Below are 25,187 nucleotides of genomic sequence, written 5' to 3'. Positions count from 1 at the left end.
CAGTAAACAAAAGCTTTAGTGTTGGTTCTTTGGAACCTTTCACTGACTTTATTTTCCATTGCAAAATCTATCACTACTTGATATTGCATTATATATTTTATTTGTTAACTATCCTCCCGTGACTAGAATGTAAGCTAGGGATGCGAAAGTAAGAAGATGTTTTTCCCCTCATTTCACTGCTCTATCCCGAGTATCTATGTGAGTATATGGAATTCAATAAATGTCAATGAATGCATAGATGAATGAGATGAAATGTTCTGAGGATTAGTTTTGAAAGCCTGAGGGAAGAATGAAGAGCACAAGAGTAACAAGTACCTGAGCAGAGTAGGGGAGTCAATTTCAAGGTGTCAGGGCAGACTAGGGAGGGTCAAACCCTTTAGAGGGTTACCCAAAACCTCTAAAACCTCAAAGGTGGCCTTGAGTTCAGAACAAATGAATACCAGAGGTTCCCAACAACCCAAAGAAGTGACTGTACATGGCCAATTTGATAGCTGTATTTGGACGGAAATTTCTGCAGACACTAAGACAAATGTGCAACCTTAATGGACATCGTCTTGCATCATCTGATAGAGAACATTGACGTGAATAGGAGAAACACATTTTTTACATGAGTGGCAGTTTATATTTGCATAATTTTCTGAAACTTTGCTTTTCAGGAACCATATACAATTGTAGCTCTTTATGGTTAATATGTATTCTTACTCCTTAGTAAGTTATTAAGCAAGCATACCATATAAAGTGCTTCGTACTCTGGAGGCCTAACACATGAACACAACTTGTTCATAGCCTAGTATAAAGGGATTAGCAAATTAAGCTTGAGTCTTGAGTATAAGGATATTAATCATATTCTCTTACTTGTCTGTTTACAAAATTTCATGAAAACTTAAACATGGAAATAATGAAAGGAAAAAATAATAACTATTATATAGATAAATAAGTATGGTAATTGTTATATTACGTTATGTGTTCAACCTTAGCATTTAGTCAATGAAACACTAATAAGAGTGTCAGATTTTTTTTAACAAGTAAAGTTGCATGCTTTTATTTTATTTTGGAAGACTAATTTGCAGCAGTTTAAAAGACAAATCAGTATGGGGAAAAACTAGAGACAAGGAGAGGACTTGGGAAGATGTAGTTACATGGATGAGGAGGCCTGCCTGCACCTGACCACTGGCAGAGGGATGGAAAGTACCCAGTCACCTACTGGATATGGAGAGGGAGGGAGAAATCTCTAACTGTGGAAGTTTCCATCTTAAATTAGTTTGTGAATGGTGATCTTGTTTACTGAGATTTGAAATACTGGAGTAAAGGAAAAATGATTTTTACTTTGGGCATTTTGACTTTGATGTACATGTGGGATAACCCTTTGAAAAATCTGGGAGATTGAAAGGTTAAAATAAAGCCCAGAAGAGGTCTGGCATACAACATTTAGAAGTCATAGGTGAATCTTTGTATGTGACTGAGACTTTACAGGTAGTATGTGTGAGAAGGGAAGAAGCAAAGGATTAATCCAAGCGATAAATTTAATGAAATTTGTATGAACACTTGAAAGATGGACATAACCCTAGTCATGAATCCTTAATATGTTTAAAGATGATGAAAAGCAACTGATGAGTGTGGAGCCAATCCATGCAGATATTTTGTTGGAAACTTATAAGAGGAAGATTGCTGATGAAGGAAGACTGTTTCTGGCTGAATTTCAGGTGTGTGCTCTTCTTGATACGTGATGAGAAATTTACTCAATTATCAGGAAAATTCCATTTTAAATATATTATATAATGATTTGTCTTTATAATTTATTCTACGTAATCTAGCAACATAGTCAAAGCAGATATTATCAGCAGATATTTATAGACCAGAAGAGATCATCATAGTCATGAAACTGGCAAATATTTCAAAATAATTCTTTATTTTATCATTATTAGTTATAAAGTTGTGTCACAACTTTATTCTCAAAGCAGCCCATCATTCATTTTTAGTATTTTTTGCATAATTCCTAATAATGTTAATTTCAATTACTCCATGCAACTTGTTCATCAGCAAAAAAGAAATACGTTCCAGGATGTCTCATTTGCTCAAAATGGTAAGTGGCAAGGGGGAAATTATTTTTCTTGAATCTGCCATGACCCAAAGGACCATTATGTCTTTCAGAGCATTCCACGGGTATTTAGCAAGTTTTCCATCAAGGATGCTCGAAAACCCTTTAACCAGAACAAAAATCGTTATGTTGACATCCTTCCTTGTAAGTACTCATTGAGAATTGAATTTCTATATGTTTAGGCTACTTGGTTATTCATTATTTCACTTATTTATATTTCTTTTCTTTGAACAGATGATTACAACCGTGTTGAACTCTCTGATATAAATGGAGATGCAGGGTCAAATTATATAAATGCCAGCTATATTGACGTGAGTAAAAACGCATAACTGCCAGATTATTTTATGCCTTTGTTGTTTTGTCATTGTATCTATACATTCCATTCAGTTCTTTCTTTGTCATGTCAAAAGTTTAGAAATATTATTAGAAATAGTTTGAAGTAAACTCCTCATGTCACTTACATAAACAACAAAATCATTAATATCTACAGGAATAGTTATTTATTATTTATTATTCATGCTAGGTATATTATAAAATTTTTCTCTACCAAAAGTGATACTAATAATTAAAATACTCTGGTGCCTACTATTGTGCTGGATATTAGACTAAATGATCTGTATATGTATTTCTCATAAGAGCCCCACATTTGCCCCGACCACGTGCACCATACTCACTGTAGAGGTGAAGACTGGGAGACTCTGGTTAATTAGTTATCCTTATCCTCATTCAATCAGTAAAAAGTTGAGTTGGGATTCAAACCCGGGTCTGCCTGACTCCAACCTGTTGTTCTTCAATTACATAACATTGCATTTCAGCAGAGATATGCTTCATTGACCCAGATCATTTGTTCATCATATTTATCCAAAAATAAATGTTGCATATGGTTAATTTATCCAAAATATTTTAAAATGTTATTTATTATATAATTGCTGAATAAGTAATGCATCACACATTTAAAAAAGAATAAGCAGTGTAAAAACAGGGAGACTGAAAAATAGCTTCTTTCCACCCAATCTACCATTTGTGCAATGCTCCCACCTACTACACAAGGTAACCTCTATATTGTTTCTTATTGATCCAGTCCGAAGGCACTAACATTTGTTATCTTCTCTTTATCCAAAAGTGTTAATATAATATTCACATTTTTCTGTGCCATGCTTTATAAACCTGTAAAGTTATGTGATATGTATATCACATATATACACATATATGTATATATACACATATACACACACATATATATATATATAGTAATGATACAATAAAAATATATATGGATATATCCTTATAATAATTACAATACAATACATTACAATAATATCATTACAAGAATGGGGTTTGGCAAATCTTTTCTGTAAGAGTCCAGGCAACAAATATTTTGGATTTTTCAGGACATAACATTTTTGTCACAACTACTTAGCTCTGAAGTTTAGTGGCCACAATTCTATACACAATGTGAATGCGTTCCAAACTTTTTTTTTTTTTAACAAAATCAGACATAAGTTGTAGTTTGCTGACCCTGGACATAGAAAATTTCTGCATTTTTTATATTTTATAAGTCATTCATGGTATAGCTGTATTGTGATTTAGTTAATAAGTGCCTATATTAATGGACATTAAATGTGTTTAGAATCTTCTGTTATAAACAATGGTTCAATGAAAAATCTTGACTTACTATTTTACAATGGGTTTTAGTGTATCTAGGATAAAATACTAAAAGAAGAATCTCTAGGCCAAAGAGAATATGCATTTGCAATTTTAAAAGATATTTCCAAATGGTCTTCCACTGGGCCATACCGATTTACATTCCACCAGCAATATATGAAGAATGCCAAAAAAAAATTTTTGACGGTCAAATAGTAGACAAATTGTATACTATGCTATAAGGCAATTCACCAGCTTTTCTTGAAGAAAGATATTGAAACTGAGGTTTGCTTATTTCGATGTACATGAATATATAAATTTTTAGTGGAGTAGGTAAAATGGTCAAATTAAATTTGTTTGTTTGTTTGTTTATATATTTATTTATTCACATGGTACCTTAGTTTCCTAGGGCCGACATAGCAAAGTATTACAAACAAGATGGCTTAAAACAACATAAAAGTATTCTCTCAAAGTTCTGGAGACAAGAAATCCAAAATCAAGGTGTCAGCAGAGACATGCTGCCTCTGAAGGGTCTGGGGGAAATTGCTCTTTGCCTCTCCTAGCTTCTAGTGGTTCCTGGCAATCGTTGGCCTTCCTAGTCTTGTGTCTGTATCACCTTCAAATGTGCCTCTATGATCACATGATCTTCCCTGTGTGATTCTACAGCACCGTGTCTCCTTTCTCTTATAAAGACAACAGCCATTTGGGGCTCCTGGGTGGCTCAGTTGGTTAAGCATCCAACTTCGGCTCAGGTCATGATCTCACGGTTCGTGAGTTCAAACCCCCTGTCAAGCTCTGTCCTGACAGCTGAGAGCCTGGAGCCTGCTTCAGATTCTGTGTCTCCCTCTCTCCCTGCTCCTTCCCCACTCCTACTCTCTCCCTCCCTCTCTCTCTCTCTCTCTCTGTCTCTCAAAAATAAGTAAAAAAAAAAAAAATACATAAAAAAAAAGAAGACACCAGTCATTAGATTTAGAGCCCAGCCTCAGAGGGCTATAGCCTTATCTTCCACAAAGACCTTATTTGCAAATGAACTCACACTCTGACGTTCTGAGTAGATATGAGTTTTGAAAAATGCTATTTAATCCTCTACACACATATTCTGTAAAATGAAAAAAATATTTAAGAATATTTTTTATTCAGATCATTTATGAAACATTTTTACAAGTAGAAGCAGGGCTGGGACTTTTCTTCTCAAGTATTCTGTCCCTAAAGACATCACTTTAACCTGTACTAATGTCCTGCCTCCCACCAACTTTGTTTGCTACATGACAATTTTGTATCCTTGCTTGCTGTTGTCCTTGTAAGCTCTATCCCACGCAACAAATGACATGTGCTTATGATATTCTTATACCATTTCTTATTTCATTCCTTTTTAATATTATCCTCAAAGGCTTGTTTATAATCACAAGCAACAGTTACAAATGTGAGGTCATTGTCTAAAGATAATTACTAGTACTGTGCCATAATTTTGACCTCTATTTTAACCGATTCTGCAGGTGACTTCTGTAGGCTTTCACAATTAGCATTGATAAACTTTATTTTAGTATATAGGGTTTCTTCCAAACGTTGTTTTTCAAAGTAAAGTAACTGACAGAAGATTTTATAAGGATTTAGATAATCTCTGAGAAAAACCCCTTATATTTCCTATTCAAATATATGTGGGAATTATGGTATTGACTTTTACTTATTTGTCTCCAGCAGAACTAGGTGCTCCTGAAAAATGTGTCTCAGCTTTTAGATAGGTACTTGACATATTGTAGCCCGTTAATAAATAAGTGTTGAACAAGCTAATGTGTAAATAATACTATGTCATGAAATAGAAGTTTCAAGAAGTTACTAACATTAATCCTGAATTCTTGTGGCCCATGTAACAATATTTCACCTAATGGGAGAAGGTTGGCCCATGTAACAATATTTCATCTAATGGGCGAAGGTTATCTCTCTGAAGGGCTTCTCTGATTGCTGAGGTGAATTTAAGGAATATGAGATAATTTGGAAGAAACTAGCACAATATCTTATTTGCCTCTGTCCTCCTTCTTTGCCTTGGTAATAGGAGTGGAAAAAGCAAACATTGTAGGTAATGAAATTAAAGTCACTCTTTCTCTTATCTACAATGGCAGTAAAGGAGTCTAGGGAATCGGTGGTCTATCCCAGCGCTAGTTAAAAGGTAGATGTGTGGGGATATCTCACAATGATTTATTGAAAGAAATTGAGTAAAAATCCCCAAAGCAACAATATGGCTTGTAAGAAGGTTTAAACTGTAACAGACGGTGCTCTGAGTTGTCAGGACAAAAAATATAAGAATGTCTGGATTACTTTTGTAAATTGCTGCATCATCCCGATGAGGATGAAGTCCAGTTTTCAAAATTGTTTTGGATATATAGCAAAGATACATAAAGGTCACGAATGGTGTTTGTAAGTGCTAACATGTTTGGTGCAGTTTAAAGGGTGACCATGAGTTAATAAAATCCCCCTTATGATTTGAAAATGTCCTGAGAAATCCGCAACCAAGAGACGGTGGATCTAAATTAACTTCCTCTAACTCATGATTTTGCACATAAAGAAATAATTGAGTGTTCAGTAAATGATATGCCTTTGTGTGTTTTTTGAACAGGGTTTCAAAGAACCCAGGAAATACATTGCTGCACAAGGTAATTTATCTGACAGTCTAACACTCTTTTTGAAAATTGTTTCATAGTGCTTTTAAGAAGATATTTCTTATCAGTTTGTGTTTATTTACTTCCTAGGTCCCAGGGATGAAACCGTTGATGATTTCTGGAGGATGATTTGGGAACAGAAAGCCACAGTCATTGTCATGGTCACTCGATGTGAAGAAGGAAACAGGGTAGGATTCATAGGGTAAAGGTTGGGGTTAGGAAAAGAGTGTTGAATCGTATTTCAAAACACACACACACACACACACACACACACACACACGTGCTGGATGACAAAAACAGACAGTTCTCTATTTTAATCAGTATGACACTTGATTTGAACTTTTTACACATGTAGAAAAATAGTGTCCATACCTAAATATATGTATATATGAATAAAATTTAAGTGCTTCTGCTTAATTGCTGGACTTACATTTGACTCCTATTTCTTTGCACTATTGTTACAAGTTTAGTGCATTTCTGTGAAATGATTTCACGAGTACTTGAGAATACTTGAAAGAAAACTGTCCTTGGGCAGATATGTGGTAATTCATGGAATGGGACTTTAGGAAGCGTGAAAGCCTCCCTATCCTCCAGCCTGAAATTAACCACATGCAACCACATCATTTCTGCTGACAACCGAGCACATCTCCTTTTAATATGCAGCTAAGCCTGGGAAGATCATCCACTGGCTACGTAGTATGAAGGAAATCTATCAGGGCCATTAATGGGAAATGGAATACATTTCAAGCATCACAGCTTAAGGTGTATATGTACTTAAAGGAGAATACATGAATGTTTTGAGAATTTCAGATGAATGATTTTTGTTTTGTTTTTTAAAGAGTCTTAATGCATACATTTGTTTAAATGAAAAACAAAAATTATTAATATTTTTTAAAATATAGAACAAGTGTGCAGAATACTGGCCGTCAATGGAAGAGGGCACACGGACTTTTGGAGATGTTGTGGTAAAGATCACCGAGCACAAAAGGTGTCCAGATTATATCATTCAGAAGTTGAACATTACAAACGTGAGTTTGTTTTATCACATATTTTTTATTTTCATACGGTTTGCCTAAAAATACAATTATGGAATTAAATGTGAGAAATTAAATCTAAGAAAAATTATTTTTAACAACCTAAAGGAGGAGGAGTTGGGTTAGAACACAAGCCAGCAGGTCAAGTTAAATCACTGGTGAAAGTAGGATCTGTCTGTCCAAGTCCTATCAAAAGTATTTATAATTCTATGACTCTTGACATATAAAGAAAAGAGCTCTTTAACTGTGTTGAATAAATGACTGAATTATCGAATGAATGGTAAAATGGCCCTTATTCTCTACGGGTCTATTAATTACCATTATGGAAAGAATATACAAATGGCACAATTAAAGACTACTGTAAGAAATACAAAGCACTAACTATGTAGTAAAGATAAAATGTCAGTTTGGAAAAAAACAGTCAGTAGGGCTTTAGATAATAGTTAAAACAGAGGTCCTCACATGTTCTAGGATACTGTTTTTATGAAAAATCCAGAATAGGCAAATTTTTTAAAAGTTTATTTATTTTGAGAGAGATAGAGTGGGGCGGGCAGAGAGAGAGAGAGAGAGAGAGAGAGAAAATTCCAAGCAGTCTCTGCACTGTCAGCGCAAAGCTTAATGTTGGAATCGAACCCACAAATTGTGAGATCATGACATGAACCGACATCAAGAGTCAGATACTTAACCGCCTGAGCCACTCAGGCGTCCCCAGAATAGGCAAATTTATGGAGTCAGAAAGCTGGTTAGGATTGCTTGGAACTGAGGGAGGTGAAGCAGGAAGAAGGATGGCTGTAATCAGTAAGAATTTCTTTTGGGAGTAGGTAATGAAAACGTCCTGTTATCAGATAGTGGTGATGATTGTACAACTCTGGGAATATAATAAAAAAAATTATACTTTAAATGAATGAATTTTATGCTATGTGAATATATCTTAAAGCTGTTTAAAGATGCAAAAACAACCGCTTTCAATTATATATTTCTTCCAAGGCCTTCTAAGGCTCCCATGGCATTACTAACTACTATGGGCCACAGAAGGCTATGGAACAGTGGTTCCACCACCAATAGTTTGTGGTTAAATACATGATGGACTTAGGCATGAGACCCCCACCCCATCCATACTTATGGGTAATATGTAGATCTGGTTGCATTGATTAGTCTCATCATTATTCTTAATTAACATAATCATTTCCCATCAGACAATTACAACCTCCCAAGTCTTGTTGTTTCTTCTGTTACCTAAATGTAGGTGGTTCTTCTTCATACCAGGTCAGAGAACTATGAATTACTCATCTTGTAGTGATTATCTTGAAGTTGGGACAAATACGAGCTGTAGTCTGGGGCTGAGTTTCCTCAGTTGTCTCTCTACAGTCTGAGCTGACCTTTCTAATGCTAAGAAGTATAGCATTAACAGAACAATTAATCAGACTTTCTTCACATGAAGAAAATTTGCTGGCCTACCAAGTGGAAATATTTCAAAGAACTGTGAGAATGGCCTTTACTTCATATCTTTTTCCACCTACCCACACTCCCATTTTTTGGTGTGTGTGTTTTTGCTGTTTGGTTTTGGCATGGCAGCATGAAAGTTCCCAGCAGTTTCCACGAACTTACCACACCTTGCTTACCTTACTGGTAAGTTATTGCTTGCTGGTTAGTGCATGCCACCCCTGCATGACATCTCAACTCCTGGTGATTAATTGGAAAGAAAAAATGTAATAATGGCTGAAAACCTTTGCATGAGGAGTTTTTGATACTGGATTCCCCCCTGCCCCCACTTATTTATGTCAGATAATTTGCTTGCAAGAAAATCATCTCAGAGAAAAAATTATCTCTCCCCTAGAAAAAAGAAAAAGCAACCGGAAGAGAGGTGACTCACATTCAGTTCACCAGCTGGCCTGACCACGGGGTTCCTGAGGATCCTCACCTGCTCCTCAAGCTGAGAAGGAGAGTGAACGCTTTCAGCAACTTCTTCAGTGGCCCCATTGTGGTGCACTGCAGGTACATGGAGAACTCCCAAGGCCTGCACCAGGGCTGTCCCAACTCTTCCTCTTGGGCTGTTAGAGAACACCCTTCCCTTTGGCAATTGCTGGTTTGGAAAACAGTCTGTGAGGAGAGACTTTTACCTTTCCTCTGCTTCACCCCTGTTGTCTTTTCATTTCCCCGCCATGATCATGCCTTCACTTTGTTTATTTGTTTGTCTGTTTGCTTGTTGTTTTGTCAGTGCTGGTGTTGGACGCACAGGCACTTATATTGGAATTGACGCCATGCTAGAAGGCCTGGAGGCAGAGAACAAAGTGGACGTTTATGGTTATGTCGTCAAGCTAAGGCGACAGAGGTGCCTGATGGTTCAAGTGGAGGTATGTGCTCCCCTTCAATCACTGTTATCCCTTTTGCTTTTTGACTGAAGTCTTTTTGTGGTGGGAATGGTGATCTTAAAAGAAATCCAAATTCTTCTCAACTGAGTGAAAATAGTTTTCTTTTTATTTCATGAAAACTAAATCAATTGATAAGCACCAATTATAGTTAGGAACATTTCGTGTTAGTGGCTGAAAGTCCTGCAGAAGAAGGATGATTATAAATATATGTGAACAAACAAGCACACAAATTAATAATAAGATACCATTTACACATGTTAGAAAGGAAAAAAATAAACAAAAACACTGATAACTAATTTGACAGCATCTCATAAAATTAGAGCTAGGGACACGGAGTAGTAGAGTGAATAATAGTCCAGATTTTGAAGTAGACTTCCAAGGTTCCTATCTTGCTGTTAATTCTTAATGGTATGTACAGTTTCACAAGTTTCTAATGTTTCTGTGCCTCAGTTAAGTCACCTGTAAAATGGACACAGTGATATATTTACCCTATAGAGTTATGACAAAAAGGTAATCCAAGGAAAATGCATAGGCAAGTCTCTGGCACAAGTATGTAACCAGTAATTGTAAGGGATGGTTATTATTGAAAATACCTGCACTTGACCCAGCAATTCCACATATATGTATATACCCAAGGGAAGCACTTATAAATGTGCATAACTAAAAACACGTGCAAGAATGTTCATTAGGGGCAGCCGGGTGGCTCAGTCGGTTAACTTTGGTTTTGGCTCATGTCACGGTTTGTGAATTTGAGCCCTGCACTGGGCTCAGAGCTAGGATCCTGCTTGGGATTCTCTCTCCCTTTCTCTCTCTGTCCCTCCCCTGCTCACACACACACTCTGTCTCTCTCAAAATAAATAAATAAACTTTAAAAAAAAAGAATGTTAAATTCAACATTGATAGAATAGCAAAAGGGAAAAAAAGGAAGCACTTTATGGGATAAAGGGCAAACAATACGTGGACACACAATTGCATGCTATGCTACAGTGAAAGGAATAATCTTAGTCTGTACCTATCTATCTGGTTACATGTTCAGATGAAAACAAAGAGTGAATAAAGTCACCAAATGAAACATGTAAGATATTATTTATACCATTTAATTTAATTTATTTATTATTATTTTTTTAAATGTTTATTCATTTTCGAGAGAGAAAGAGAGAGAGAGCAAAAGCAGAGGAGAAGCAGAGAGAGAGGAAGACAGAGGATCAGAAGTGGGCTCTACACTAACAGCAAAGAACCTGATGCGGGGTTTGAACTCACGAACCGTGACATCATGACCTGAGCTGAAGTCGATGCCTAATCCACTGAGCCACCCAGGCGCCCCAATTTACACAATTTTTAAAAAGCACACACATTTGTACAATGCTTACAGATACATGGGTATCACTATAGAAGAATAAAAATAGATTGTCAACCAGGAACAAAAGGAAAAATTATTTCCTGTGGAAAAAATAAATGGGCTAAAAGGATATAGTCAAACTCAGGAAACTAACATTAGTAGTTGAAGAGGCTTAAATGTTATCACAAATTTGTCACTTATTTAAAAATAGTGGATTCAAATATGATAACAATGTTAGGAGTTGTTAAATGTGGATTTGGCGTATTGTGTTTTTTTGATAATTTTCTCTATTTTAAAAGATTCTAGAAACCTTTTTTTTCTAATGTGTTGTATGGAGTATCAATTTGATTTTTTTCCTCTTAGATATTTATTAGAGTTTTATATATTAGTAATTTGACTCACTGGCTCAATAATGGTCACTGAAGGAAGTAACAGGTAATGTTTTCTAATTTTTAGGAATCAAATAAAAGTTATGCACTACATAGTATATGTTTAATCTATGTACCAAGCTATTTGTTTTTCTGCAAAAATGATCTGAAGTGGAATTTGCTCACATTCCAGAGAATTGTGAGAGCCAAATTCCATACTATTCAAATGTTATGGGCATTGGTTTTCTTTTACAAACATTGTCCCAATCTGAGCACAATTATAGAGATGCATAATTTATTTCAATATGATTCATAAGACTAGAAGTTATCAATTAATTATCCATATTTTTCTTTGAAATTGTAGGCACAGTATATCTTGATCCACCAGGCCTTGGTGGAATACAACCAATTTGGGGAAACGGAAGTGAGTTTGTCTGAATTACATCCATATCTACCTAACATGAAGAAAAGAGATCCCCCCAGTGAGCCGTCTCCCCTAGAGGCTGAATTCCAGGTAATGATGTGATAGCAATAATAATAGTTACTAAAGTTAACTTTCATGAGGGCTATTTTCTGGGGGTGTGCATTCGGCATGATTCCTGAATTTGGGCCTCACCATAACCAATGGAGTACAGATGAGGAAACTAAGACAAAGGGAGTTTAAGAGAAATACCTAAAAGCACACAGCTGTTATGCAGGAGACTTGTTTAAGCCTAGAAATGCGTCCCCAGCCCTCCCCTTTTAACTATTTCTCATTAAGCTGGTATAAAATAAAGTGTCAAAATAATAGTAATACCCACAAAATTGGTCTGCCAAAGGCAATGTAGCATCTCACCTTTTAAAACTACATCTGGTTTGGGTTTGTAAAGGAAATAATTAGAGGAGTTTATGACTACTTAGGAAGTTTAACTGGCTGGAGCTGGTAGACAGAAACTAAAGGATAAATACATGTGTCCTAACCTATTTATTAGGCAATTACTCTGAAAGCCAGCCTAGGATGTAGTTCACTCATTCCAAGAATTTGTGGAGCTATCTCCAGATTGCTCAGTTGTCCAAACAAAATGTTTTGTACCTTTTCTCTTTCACTACTGATATCAAGTTTACTGAAACTGTCTGTGAACTGCCAAGCTGGTCAAATTGGAGAGTTTCACAAGACCAGGAACATGCTTTAATCGGATGCAGAATTGTTTAATGTCTTGGCTCAAAGTAAGGATGAGGTGGGGGGTGGAGGTGAAGCATGTAATAATCACCACGTAACACAATCCACCAGAAGACCTGTACTATCGTGTAAGAACTAGCAGTCTACCACAGTAGTCTTGAGGGGAAGGATGTTTAATTGCTATTTTCTTGCCCTTTCAGCTGATAAATCAAGCATATTCAGTACACTAACTGCTTGCCCCCCTATATGCCGTTTGGAAACACTTACGAATGCCATTTAAACATTCTTACGTAAAGCCACTAAAAGAAAGAGTAACTTCTTTCACTGAACAAATATGATTGGGGTTTTGCTCTGTGTACAATTTTGCTCCCTTTGTACAATTTTGGGCATAAGAGTCAAAGTGATTTGCAGATAGACATAGTGAGAGAGTGTAACCCAGAGACTATAACTGATGGGAGCAGTGAAATTATTCCATCTAAGCATAAAGGTAGAAAGAAGATGAGAGTAGAGATGTTGGTTAGTTCGTAGGATTGGTGATAGGAAGTTGAGGCATTTCTCATCCAATTGCCTGCTTTTTCTAAAGAGGGTATGAAGCAAGAGATCATCAGTTAAACTTTTAGGGGTACAGGAATAAGAAAAGCAAAGCAGAGCTTATGCTTCAGAAAGGGGAAGTATATGAAATAGTTATATCAAAGTAGAAAGTTGAAATTTATGGTCATGAATTTAAAGAGAGTCATCTGGTTTCATTGTTTTCTACAGAAACATTGAAAACAGGGGCTGTGCATGCAGATAGTTGAGTTAAACCCATCTAGGATTTCTTTTTTCTTTTTTGATTTGTTTATTATTATTTATTTTTGAGAGAGACAGAGGGCAAGTGGGGGAGGGTCAGAGAGAGAAGGAGACACAGAATCTGAAGCAGGCTCCAGGGTCTGAGCTGTCAGCACAGAACCTGATGCTGGGCTTGAACCCACAAACTGCAAGGTCATGACGTGAGCTGAAGTCGGATGCTCAACCGACTGGGCCACCCAGCCCATCCCCCACCCCCACAGAGGATTTCTTAAAGTGACAGTTTGAAAGTCCCAGGTGAAGAAATTGAGGGTGTTTGCAAATGAATGATACAGTGGTGGATGATAAAGAGCAAACTGGCCACAGAAGGACATTGGGCACATAGAGAAAATGTTAAGGACAATATATGGGAAGTTTTGATAGACTTGCACGTTGCTAAACTGAAGATACTAGAACAAATGACAGGGAAGAAAAGAGGCAATCTTCAATAATGGGATGGTTGAAATTGTAATTTTTAAATGAACATTTGAAATGAAACTTAAAAAGGTAGAATGGAGAAAGTGGACGGCAGAGGAGTGGAGGGAAAGGTCATAGGAGGTAAAGAAGCTGAGAAGTGAAGAGACTAGAGTGTTGGCTAGATCATGCTTGTCAATGTAGAAGTAAACAAGAATGATGACAGACCTGGGGAGAAAAATTAAACAAGTCTGAAACTAAAGGAGGTGGGGTGATCCAGTAATCAGTACCTGAAGCCTCTAAAAAAGGTTAAAGGAAGGTGACGTGATTTCAGGAAAATCAAAGTAGTTGGGTATTTGGAAGGAGAAATGAGTAGAAATGGTTTACAAGTAGAAACCGACAGCACATATCTTTTCACGCTGTGATGTATATGGGGTATGAGGGGAGAATTCAGTTTGTTTGTTTTTTTTTTAAAGAACTACTGCATTTTTGGCAATGTTCTCAAGGGACACTCAAGTTTAACTTGGTGCACCTGCCCCCTCCCCAGAAAAAAGGTGAAGGGACTATTGAAAGAAAAGCATTAAGATGGATGGCAGTTTGTTGACAACAGACCATGAGCACCAGAGGGCAGAGAGGAAGACATTGGTTGATGGGATATAAGACATTGAGTTGTATTTTAGGATAATCATTTAGGTAATTATTTAGTAGTAGAGCTCTAGAGAATATGGATGCCCTGGGAGGCTTAGACTCGTAGCAACTGAAACAAGCACAGACTGAGGTATGAAAACCCCTCCATGCCTTCAAGGAAGGCGAACCATTAGTTTTATCAATAATACTGGGTATTGACTAGAGGGAAGAGACCACTGGGTGACTGTTCAGACAAGAGCAAAAAAAAGTGTTGTAATACTTTCCAAGGCATCAGCTTTCAAGCAGTTCATGGAAGTGTTCAAGGGGCCTAGTGTTCAATGGTGAGGTTTTCATTCATTCAGTTACACAGCAATAAATGGGGTTTGAAACAGGGTGCCATATTTAGTTTGAAAGAGCAAACCATATTTAAATATATATATATATATATATGTGTATATATATATATATATATATATATACACACTCACATGTACATCCACATGCACATATGTTTGTATGTGTATAAAATCCTGCTAAACTGTACATGATGAGCTCTCTTGGTTTAGATTATTCATCCACTTGACAAATATTTATTTAAGGACCAATGGGGAGAAAGGGCTGAAAGCAAAAAGACCTTTCAGAAGAAAGGACACTTAAACTGATAGCTAAAGGGCAAGTAGAAGTTAGAGTGACAAGGGAAAGGGCAGTCCAAGCAGAAAACACATGTGCGCATCTGCTAAGATTCAGGACAGTTCAACCCCTTCCCAGGGGGAGATGAGGACGTTGGTTTGGCTGTAGTGGAAGGGGCCTATCAAAGGGTGAGGCGGGACAGACAATCAAGAGTGCATTCCCTAAGGTTTTTGTGCAGTAGTAAAGGGATTGGTTGAATACTTCCTACCAATGATGGGAGACCTCTGAGGAGCCTCAGTGGACTCTGTTTCAAGTTTTAAGAGGATTAGAGCCAGTGAGATTGAAGATAAAGAGGCCAGTTAAGAAACTGTTGACATTTCCAAGTGAGAAATCAAAGTGGACTGTACTAAGTAGAAAGAGAGAAAAGCAAAATGATTTGAGAGCTTCACCAGCAGAAATGATAGGTCTTGCTGACTGATTAGCAACTGTGAGTGAGAGGAAAAGCAGTAGGGAAGGCATTAACAAATCAATTATCAATTATTTGAAGCATGAGCCAAATCTCCTGTGAATGCCATATCTGGAGAGTTTATTTATGATCATTTAAAAATAATTTACCGTTACCCCTTGCAATATGGATAATAATCAACATCTGCATAGTGCTTCAACTTATACAAGAACAAACCATGCTATTTTGCTTTTCAGCAGCTCTTTAGTAGGAAACATATTTTGTTATATAATTGTACATATTTAGTTCAAAATTTCCATGTCAAAAATATTAAATGCTGGGGCGCCTGGGTGGCTCAGTCGGTTAAGCGACTGACTTCGGCTCAGGTCATGATCTCACAGTTCATGGGTTCGAGCCCCATGTCGGGCTCTGTGCTAACAGCTCAGACCCTGGATCCTGCTTCGGATTCTGTGTCTCCCTCACACTCTGCCCCTCCCTTGCTCACATTCTGTGTCTCTCTCAAAAAAAATAAATAAAACATTAAAAAATTTAAAAAATACATATTAAATGCTTGAACAATTAAAAGGAAAAATTCAGAGGCAAATGTAAAAATTGTGAACTATGGGAAATGCATGTAAATTTCACAAAACTTGATGAAATACTTTAGGGAGCATCTTATGTCACAATAATAAACAAAAGCAATATTTACATCTTAAAAGGAGTGTTCCATTCTATTTTTTACCCTCAGAGACTTCCCTCGTATAGGAGCTGGAGGACACAGCACATTGGAAATCAAGAACAAAATAAAAGTAAAAACAGGAACTCTAACATCATTCCATGTATGTAGTTCATTTTATGTTATTTATTTATTTTTTTTTTGGTATTAGATAAAATTAAACTCTCTTTTGGACTTGCTTAATGTAAGATGCACATACACAAATTACGTTGAAGCAAATTTTCAACATTGGATTGACAGTAGAGAGTAGCTAAGAGTCTGTTTATATTTAATTATAACAAATTCTTTGAAAGTCCAATTCCAAAGAATTTTGGACTTTGGAGGATAGACTGTATTCAGTATTTTCATTCTACCAATTATTTCTGAAATGGGTTGTCAGAAAGACGTATCCTCTGCAGGTGGGAGAAAAAAAGGCCTAGTCTTCTTTACTAGTTCTCTCTCATCTTTAGTTAATTTCAGTTGTTTGTTTCAGGGTAATTGCCAGCAGCAAAAATTACTTCTTTTTTTCTTTCTGTGTTCTCTTCATCCTTTCCTTCTATCTGGGAGATTGACAGTAGGTAGAAACTACCTTATAAACTGTTAATCATCAAATTTAACAGATCAATGCATGTACAGTTTCCATACTTGAATTCTGTTATTTAAGAATCAGTAGGTAATGTCTGATAAAACTATAATTTTATTCATTGGCATAAAGTAAAATTAGCATGGAGAAAATATAACCCAAGCTAATAAACTAGACAGCTGGATAAATCATATCAATATGTGGTTGGCCTAGTTAATTTCTGAAGTCTTTATAAATATTAGTTCAAAATCTGAAGTTGATGGTTATATAGCTAATCAGATCATTTGATTAGGAAATTATAGATTAAAGAGATTGAGAAAGTGAGAAATTATGGGACTAAATAATTTTCTTGATTAAATAATAAGTCATCTGAGATACTTGTTAGATTATTAATTTGATGTTAATTGCATAATTAAGAAATTAGGTTTTTACCTAAACTATGCATTTCTTTAATTTCTTTATGAATTTAAGCTTATATCTAGCAGAATGATGATATTTCATGGGAAACTAAAGTATATGTGTCAAAGATCGAATGATATATTGGAATATTATGGTATCTATCTGTTGTTTAACACAGAGGTATATCCCATGTTTTTCCAAGAAACTTTTTGTGACCTTCTTTTTCTTAGATTGCATTTTTATAATCTGTTAATCACTAAGAACTGAATTTTATGTAGGGTCTCATTTCATATAGATTAGTAAATTTCCATGATGCAATCTGTCACTTCTCTAATTTCTACCTGACAATCAAGCAGAGATTTGATTTTTTAAAGAAAGACTTACTACTAATTTATTTTACATAGATGACTTTAACAGAGTGCCACTTAAACATGAACTAGAGATGAGCAAAGAGAGTGAGCATGATTCAGATGAATCTTCTGATGATGACAGTGACTCAGAGGAAACAAGTAAATACATCAATGCGTCATTTATAATGGTAGGTACTTAAATTTCCAAAGCCCAGGATCTAACCCTTTGAAAAATCTACTATATTACTATGGCCATTCATTAAGTGAATTTATAAAAGAATTATGAGCTTAGCCATAACTATATATTGATTGATAAAAAAGTGTTAATTTTTAATACTATATTTTAACTTACTGAAAGACTTAAAGATATCCAAACCTAATGGGTTGATACAAAATAAAACAATGCTTATTGGTTACAATTTATGACAAACATGTCTCTTCATATTAGTTTGAAAAATAATACAGTTTGAGAAAATACATCAATTAGGTAGAGACATGATGAAGATAATTTGAAATGCTTATGTATTTTCTTTTTCAACCACATTAACTTTTTAAAACTTTTTGGAAGGGAAAACTTGTTAGGTTTGTTAGGATAGTGTATGTTCTAAACTTGATTTCATACTATTAGCTAAGTATTGTCATAAACCAAATAAGTATTTTACATAAAGATACCATATTGTTTCTAGGACCTAAGAATCTTAATGTTTTTATATGAAAGCATGGATATCAAATTAAGTGACAATATTTCCAAATAGTTATGTTAAGAATCCACTGCTCTCTCACCAGTGAGCGAGAGTAACAGATTCTCTCTCTCTCTTTCCCTCTCTCTCTCTTTCTCTCTCTTTTAAAGAGTTACTGGAAACCTGAAGTGATGATTGCTGCTCAGGGACCACTAAAAGAGACCATTGGCGACTTTTGGCAGATGATATTCCAAAGAAAAGTCAAAGTTATTGTTATGCTGACAGGGCTGAAGAACGGAGACCAGGTTTGTACTTTTAAGAATATTTTTTGTTTTTCTGTCATAAAATATCATTCGCCATTCTTGGATTACTTGTTGGATATACCCAAGTGTTTTTGACCCTTCTGTCACACGGTTGCCTTTGTTCATCCTTACCATCTTCCATCCCAGTGTTGGCCTCTAGCAACTCATGTCTGGTTTCTGACCATCTCTCATGTGGCCCTTGTCTGGTACTGCACACCATCTGCGGATCAACTTTGCTTGTCTGTTTGTTTTCTTGTTTTATTTATTTATTTGAGAGAGAGGGAGAGGGGTCAGGGGAGGGGCAGGGGGAGGAGGGCAGAGGATCTGAAGTGGCTCCATGTGGGGCTTGAACTCATAGACCGTGAGATTATGACCTGAGCTAAAGTCGGACGCTTAACCAACTGAGCCACCCAGCCACCCCCAACTGTGGATCATCTAATGCACAGCTGTCTCTGTGTCGCTCCTTGCTACAAACAAGTAGCAACTGACACGTTTTCCTCCTATTTTCTTCAAGATGAGAACCAGACTCCTCAGTTTGATATTGAAGACCCTCAATAACCAGACCCTCATATATCTTTCCATTTTCTTCATATTTTTATGTTTTCCATAATTTCTATTCTGGACAAGAAGGTTTTCTGACTGAATCTTAACACACAATCTACATTTTCATCACTGAGACTTAATTTACTGGCATTTCATATATCTAAAGTGCCCTCTATTCCCATTTTGATCCTTTTCTTCTAGAAAAGGATCCTTCTAGATCCTTCTAGAAAAGGATCAAAATGGGAGTAGAGGGCACATTTAGATATATGAACTCCTTATATTTAGGAGTTTAGATAGAACTCCTTAAAAATTTATCTAAATCCTGCCTTCTTTACGTTCATGTAATATTCAGCATTATAAAATTCTATAGTTGGAGGTGAACCTAAGGTCCATTTTGATCTGCTTAATGCCTATGACATGTATTTGATCTTCCGCTTAATACTTTGAGTTATCTAAATTTCTCTGGTAGTAGATTTTACTTAGTTTTAGCACCTAACACATTATATGGCATATGTTAAAGCTTATTTAATTTTTTTTACATTTATTTATTATTGAGAGACAGAGAGAGACAGAGCATGAGCATGGGAGGGGCCGAGAGATGGGAAGACACAGAATCCAAAGCAGGCTCCAGGCTCCGAGCTGTCAGTACAGAGCCCTACGTGGGGATCGAACCCACAAACCGAGAGATCATGACCTGAGCTGAAGTTGGATGCTTAACCAACTGAGCCACCCAGGCGCCCCTATGTTAAAGCCTATTTAATGAACACTCTCATAAGCATGCAGTTATATGCCTTCTCTTTCTCTCTGTCTTCTCTTTGTTTCCCTATCCCTGACATAGAATGTTGTTTTTATTTTATGGGTTTTTTTTTCTTTTCCTTTTTATTTTTTTAAATGTTTTTTATTTATTTTTGAGAAAGAGAGACAGAGAGAGAGAGAGAGAGAGAGAGAGAGAGCACACATGAGTGCAAGTAGGGGAGGGGCAGAGAGAGAGGGAGACACAGAATCCGAAGCAGGCTACAGGCTCCAAGCTGTCAGCACAGAGCCCCACATGGGGCTCAAACTCATGGACCACGAGATAATGACCCAGGCCACAATCTGACGCTCAACCAACCGAGCCACCTAGGCACCCTACTTTTTTTTTTTTTTAATAACTTGTTAAGAATTCCAGCATGGTATTCTAGCAATTATTTTTTTCATCAAACTGTGAAAACTGGAAAATGAAATGGTAGTTTAGGCATCTGCCTGTTGTTGTCGGAAGTTGTGGAACTGTAGTTGGTACAGAGCCATTTGCAGAGAGAGAACACACTTTTGTGACCCACCTACTCTTCAATCTGACCCTTTACTTAGATTTGCAGTTAACTTATAAAAAACTGCTCATGGTGTTGGTCATCAAGATACAGCGACAAAGCACTAAAGGATGAAATCTCCTTCCTCAAAGACCACTGGAGGGACAGTGAGATGTTATGGCAGGGGTCATGATCAACACCAGCTCAATCTATAAATTTTGAAGAGGTGATAATAAGGGTATGGAAGGGAGAAACAAATCTCAAAGACCTACACTAGCAGTGACAGAGCCACTCCAGTGATGTCCTGGCCACTTTGGGTATTTCTCAGTTCCCTTGATTTGCACAAGCAAACAGCAGGTATTGTAGAATGGATGTCCAAGATACTTAAGATAGATTGTAGAGTTTTATGGACAACTTTTAATTTTAGAACACAATTAGTAATTTCAACTTAATAGAATGGGAGGAAAGAGAGAGAGGAGAGAGACGGAGACAGTAAGAGGTGATCTCAATGTGTTAAAAAGCAAACAGAACACTTGTGAAGAAGGTGTTGAATCATGTTCTTTCTTATCTAGGAAGTCTGTGCTCAGTACTGGGGAGAAGGAAAGCAGACATATGGAGATATACAAGTTGATATGAAAGACACCAACCAATCTTCAGCTTATACCCTCCGTGTATTTGAACTGAGACATTCCAAGGTACATAAATAATTTCAGGAGTATATATTTTTGATCTGGTGATTGGTCTGGTAGAAGAACTAATAAACATTACTCTATAAAAGTAAAGCAAAAGGTATATAATATTTTATTATAACTTTAGGATGAGTTAAATGAAAGTAATTGTGAAGAAAATGTGACTATCAAGTTATTAGAGGGACTGAACCTTACGTGAGTTAATGTTCTCTTCTTTTCTGGTTTTAGAGGAAAGATTTTCGGACTGTGTACCAGTACCAGTATAATAACTGGAATGTGGATGAGCTTCCTCCAGAACCCAAAGAATTAATCTCTATGATTCAGATTCTCAAAGAAAAACTTCCCAAGAAGAATTCCACTGAAGGAACTAAGCATCACAAGAATGTGCCTCTCCTCATTCACTGCGGGTGGGTGGGATTTGATAGCATATTCTCTAAAAAATCTTCATAATGCTTGACTTCATGGTCCACACTTCCCATTAGATTATTTATGCTAATACATAAAATGCAGGCCCACACTGAAAGCCTCTTGTGGAATCAGTCACTCTCTCAGGTTTGCTCCCACAGCATAGCTCTTACAGAAATATGATAGAAATGATTATAGTGTAATCATTTTAGTCTGTAAATTTCTTACTACCAGTGTCATATCATCTTTCAGTCCCAGTGCCTAACATTGAATCTGGAATGTCATATGTCCTGGATGAGTTAATGAATGAATGGAAGGATGCATGAACAGACAGATGGATGGATATTACATTTTATTTATGCTTCTATGCACTGATCCACTCTATTAGGTGTTAACAGAATCCAGAGGAATGAATGCTTTGCCATCAGCAAACATATTATAAGTTGTATATTAATTGAAAAGACTTGAATAAATAAAATCCTGCTAATAACATATTCTTTAAATTGAATATTTATTATAATGTAACATGCTTCTCACAGTTAGGTAAATTATCGAGTTGTCCTCTTTTTAATGAAAAATTTCACCAAGCATCAGTTTTCTATTGATCCAGAAATGTGGACATTTGTAAAAGCATTAGAGAAACAGAAGAGAGGAGAAAAAGCATGCAGTCTAATAATATACAAAATATTGGGTCCAGGATTTCTGGTTTCATTGATTTCTAGTCATGTCTTTCCTTTTCCTAAATCTCGATGTCCTCATCTGCAAATTGGAATTATGAAAGTTGTCCTGATAACTTCAGATGTAAATAAAAATACATTATGATCTATAAGGTGTTAAACAGAGGAAAAAATATGCTTAAAGCCTAAGACAATTATTTTTTTAAGTATAAGATTATTATAATCTCAAACTGAAAATAGTTTGCCCGAAAAATGGATTTAGCAGAAATGTTTTGCTCTTACAAGATTGGAATACTATAATTACAATAAACATGAAGTGAAGAATGCATTCTATCTCTCCCTTTCAGTTTTTATTCTAATATAACTTTTTCCATAAAATGTAGAATTATTTTCTTTTTAAATCTTTTTTTCCTCTTACAGAGATGGATCTCAGCAAACAGGACTGTTTTGTGCTTTGTTAAATCTCTTGGAAAGTGCAGAAACGGAAGAAGTGATAGATGTTTTTCAAGTAGTAAAATCTCTGCGCAGAGCTAGACCAGGAATGGTTCCCACATTTGTAAGTAGACCTTATAGCTGTTTTTGATGTGTTTTGCATTTTTATTTTGATGCTTTCTTCTCTCTCCCTCTTCTCCAATCCTCTCCTTTCTTTTCCTTTTCTTGTCTTCTGGTCACTGTTCTATTCTCTTTTATATTCCTTTTTTACATGACGATTCACATGAAATTATCATTAATATAAATAAGAGACCTAACTGGAGCTTGCCAGCAATTTGTTATGGCAATTCATGTCAGACATTTCTTCAAGCACTCATGAATTCCCTAATTTCCCCCCATCTTTACTCCTGTATTAATGTGTATTGCTGTGTAACAAAGCACTCCAAAATTAGTGGCAGAAAAAAAACCACATTTATTATAGTTCAATAGTATATTGGAACAATGAAATCTTTCTGCCAATGACGTCAGGTTCAGCCAGTCTAGACTAAGCTCACTCATAGGTTTGCTGCTGTTGATATGTCCACTAAGCTTGGCTTGTCCAAAATGATCTCTACGACCAGCAGATTGGCAGTCGCTGGCATTTAGCTCTGGCAACAGGGATGAGTAGAATGCAGGTCTCTCTGTCTCCAAAAGAGTAGCCCACGCATATTCACGTAAAAGCGGTAGATCTCCAAGGAGTAGGGTGGCAGGGCGCACGACCCCTTGAGGTTTAGGCTTGAAACTGGCACAATGTGCCCTCCTCTGCGTTTTCTTATCTAAGCAAGTCACAGGGGCAGCTCAGCTTTAAGAATGTGGAGATCGACCCCGCCTCTTCTTGAAAGGGTCTGCAAAGTCACATTGCAAAGAAGTGTGGATTCAGAGAGGATAATAAGTGTGACAGTTTTGTAATCAATCAAGCATGGATCTTCTGCAGCTGGCAGAGAGCAATCTGGAAATTAATAACCAGTCGCCATATAAACTTAGCTACTCACTCAAATATATGCAGCTTTTAATTATGTATGACACTAAACTTGCATATATTGATTTTAAAAGTGTACTGAGTGCCTGTTATGTGCTCTTGCCATTAAAAGACTCACCATTTAGCATGAGGAAAAGGCAGATATTTATTAAACAGTGTAGTAGTTGAAATGACAGAGATTATAAGAAGGACACAAATGAGGGCACTTAATTTAACCTATGGGGATCAGGATAGGCTTCCTGAAGCATTAACCTCAAAAAGTGGCATCTTGGGCCATGTCACGGAAATGAGACACCTCGTGGCCTGTGAGGGGAATGAACAAGTAAGAATGACCAAGACTTCCAAGTAAATTAATAGTTCTTGCTAATTTTCATCTGATATACAAATAATTACAGAAACCTCCTTTATAATAATTACATAATCTTTCTTGCTTCTTTCTCTTACTAGGAGCAATACCAATTCCTATACGATATCGTCGCTAGTGCCTATCCTGCCCAGAATGGACAAATAAAGAAAAGCAACAATCAAGAAGATAAAATTGAATTTGATAATGAATTGGACAAAGCAAAACAGGATGCTAATTGTGTGAGTTCACCCGATGCCCTTGATAAGGCCAATGAAGGAAATAAAGAAGATGAAGGTGCTAAAGTCACAAGTAGCCCTGAGGAGCCAGAACATTCCGCCAATGGTCCTGCGAGTCCAGGTTTAACTCAAAGTGCATAGGAAAAGATGTATACAGGACTCATTGTGTTGTGTTATTTCTATTTTTCTAGGAGTAGGATGGCAAAATAGATAAACAGTGGATTAACGAAGTGCATTGGACCAATATTTGTGAGAAGTTTCTATTTTGCTACAGTAGAAACATATTTAAGATAGTTTTGCTAAAATGTTTTGTACAGTCTTTTGCATACGTTAAAATTTTACCCACGATTAAGCAAAAAATAACGTCTTTGTAGACTTAGATTGTGTGTGTGTGTATATGTGTGTGTGTGTGTGTGTGTGTGTGTGTGTGTGAGAGAGAGAGAGAGAGACAGAGACAGAGACAGAGAGAAACAGAGATGGCAACAGGAAAGGGAGAGAGGATGCTTTTAAGTGAATTTAAGTGCTTTTGAGAAACCTTGCCTTTTTTTGTAGAAAAAACCCATTTTATGTTGAACATATTAACTTAGCTTAAAGGACCTATTTTTTAAATCATAAATTGTGTGTGGGATCTAAGAATAAAATGTACATTTCTGAAACGACCTCAAGATGTCCTCCTTGTTCTACTCATATAAATCTTATAGTTTACTATTTTACTTCTAGAAATAGACATAAAAGTAGTGTGTGTGTGTGTGTGTGTGTGTGTGTGTGTGTGTGTGTTTGTGTAGTTACTACAAGAAAGTTAACTATATTAACATTTGGAAATCTTACATTCCATATGTTAGCATTTAGTCCCTATCTTTCAAGCTCATTTAATCTAATTTAAAATTTTCAAGCAAGCCTATCTTGTTATACTC

At 36.3% G+C, this 25,187-nt stretch overlaps 1 protein-coding gene across 6 annotated transcripts in view; it reads left to right on the top strand.

Moving 5' to 3' along the window:
- Positions 1-24,932, top strand: part of PTPRC (protein tyrosine phosphatase receptor type C) — a 123,901-nt gene extending 98,969 nt beyond the window's left edge. For all 6 annotated transcript variants that reach the window (XM_053209751.1, XM_027074629.2, XM_027074628.2 and 3 more), the window contains 16 exons: positions 1,594-1,703; positions 2,152-2,242; positions 2,333-2,409; positions 6,357-6,393; positions 6,490-6,587; positions 7,302-7,427; positions 9,271-9,428; positions 9,652-9,787; positions 11,877-12,026; positions 16,361-16,451; positions 17,714-17,847; positions 18,510-18,644; positions 21,043-21,165; positions 21,388-21,566; positions 22,662-22,797; positions 24,139-24,932. In XM_053209751.1, the coding sequence (XP_053065726.1) occupies positions 1,594-1,703; positions 2,152-2,242; positions 2,333-2,409; positions 6,357-6,393; positions 6,490-6,587; positions 7,302-7,427; positions 9,271-9,428; positions 9,652-9,787; positions 11,877-12,026; positions 16,361-16,451; positions 17,714-17,847; positions 18,510-18,644; positions 21,043-21,165; positions 21,388-21,566; positions 22,662-22,797; positions 24,139-24,414 (2,057 nt within the window). In that variant the 3' untranslated portion in view covers positions 24,415-24,932. The remainder of the gene's footprint in view (positions 1-1,593; positions 1,704-2,151; positions 2,243-2,332; positions 2,410-6,356; positions 6,394-6,489; positions 6,588-7,301; positions 7,428-9,270; positions 9,429-9,651; positions 9,788-11,876; positions 12,027-16,360; positions 16,452-17,713; positions 17,848-18,509; positions 18,645-21,042; positions 21,166-21,387; positions 21,567-22,661; positions 22,798-24,138) is intronic.
- Positions 24,933-25,187: the final 255 nt, after the last annotated feature.

Source organism: Acinonyx jubatus, chromosome E4, assembly GCF_027475565.1.
Source record: "Acinonyx jubatus isolate Ajub_Pintada_27869175 chromosome E4, VMU_Ajub_asm_v1.0, whole genome shotgun sequence".
Lineage (NCBI taxonomy): Eukaryota > Metazoa > Chordata > Mammalia > Carnivora > Felidae > Acinonyx > Acinonyx jubatus.
This window is presented reverse-complemented; position numbering and strand designations above follow the sequence as displayed.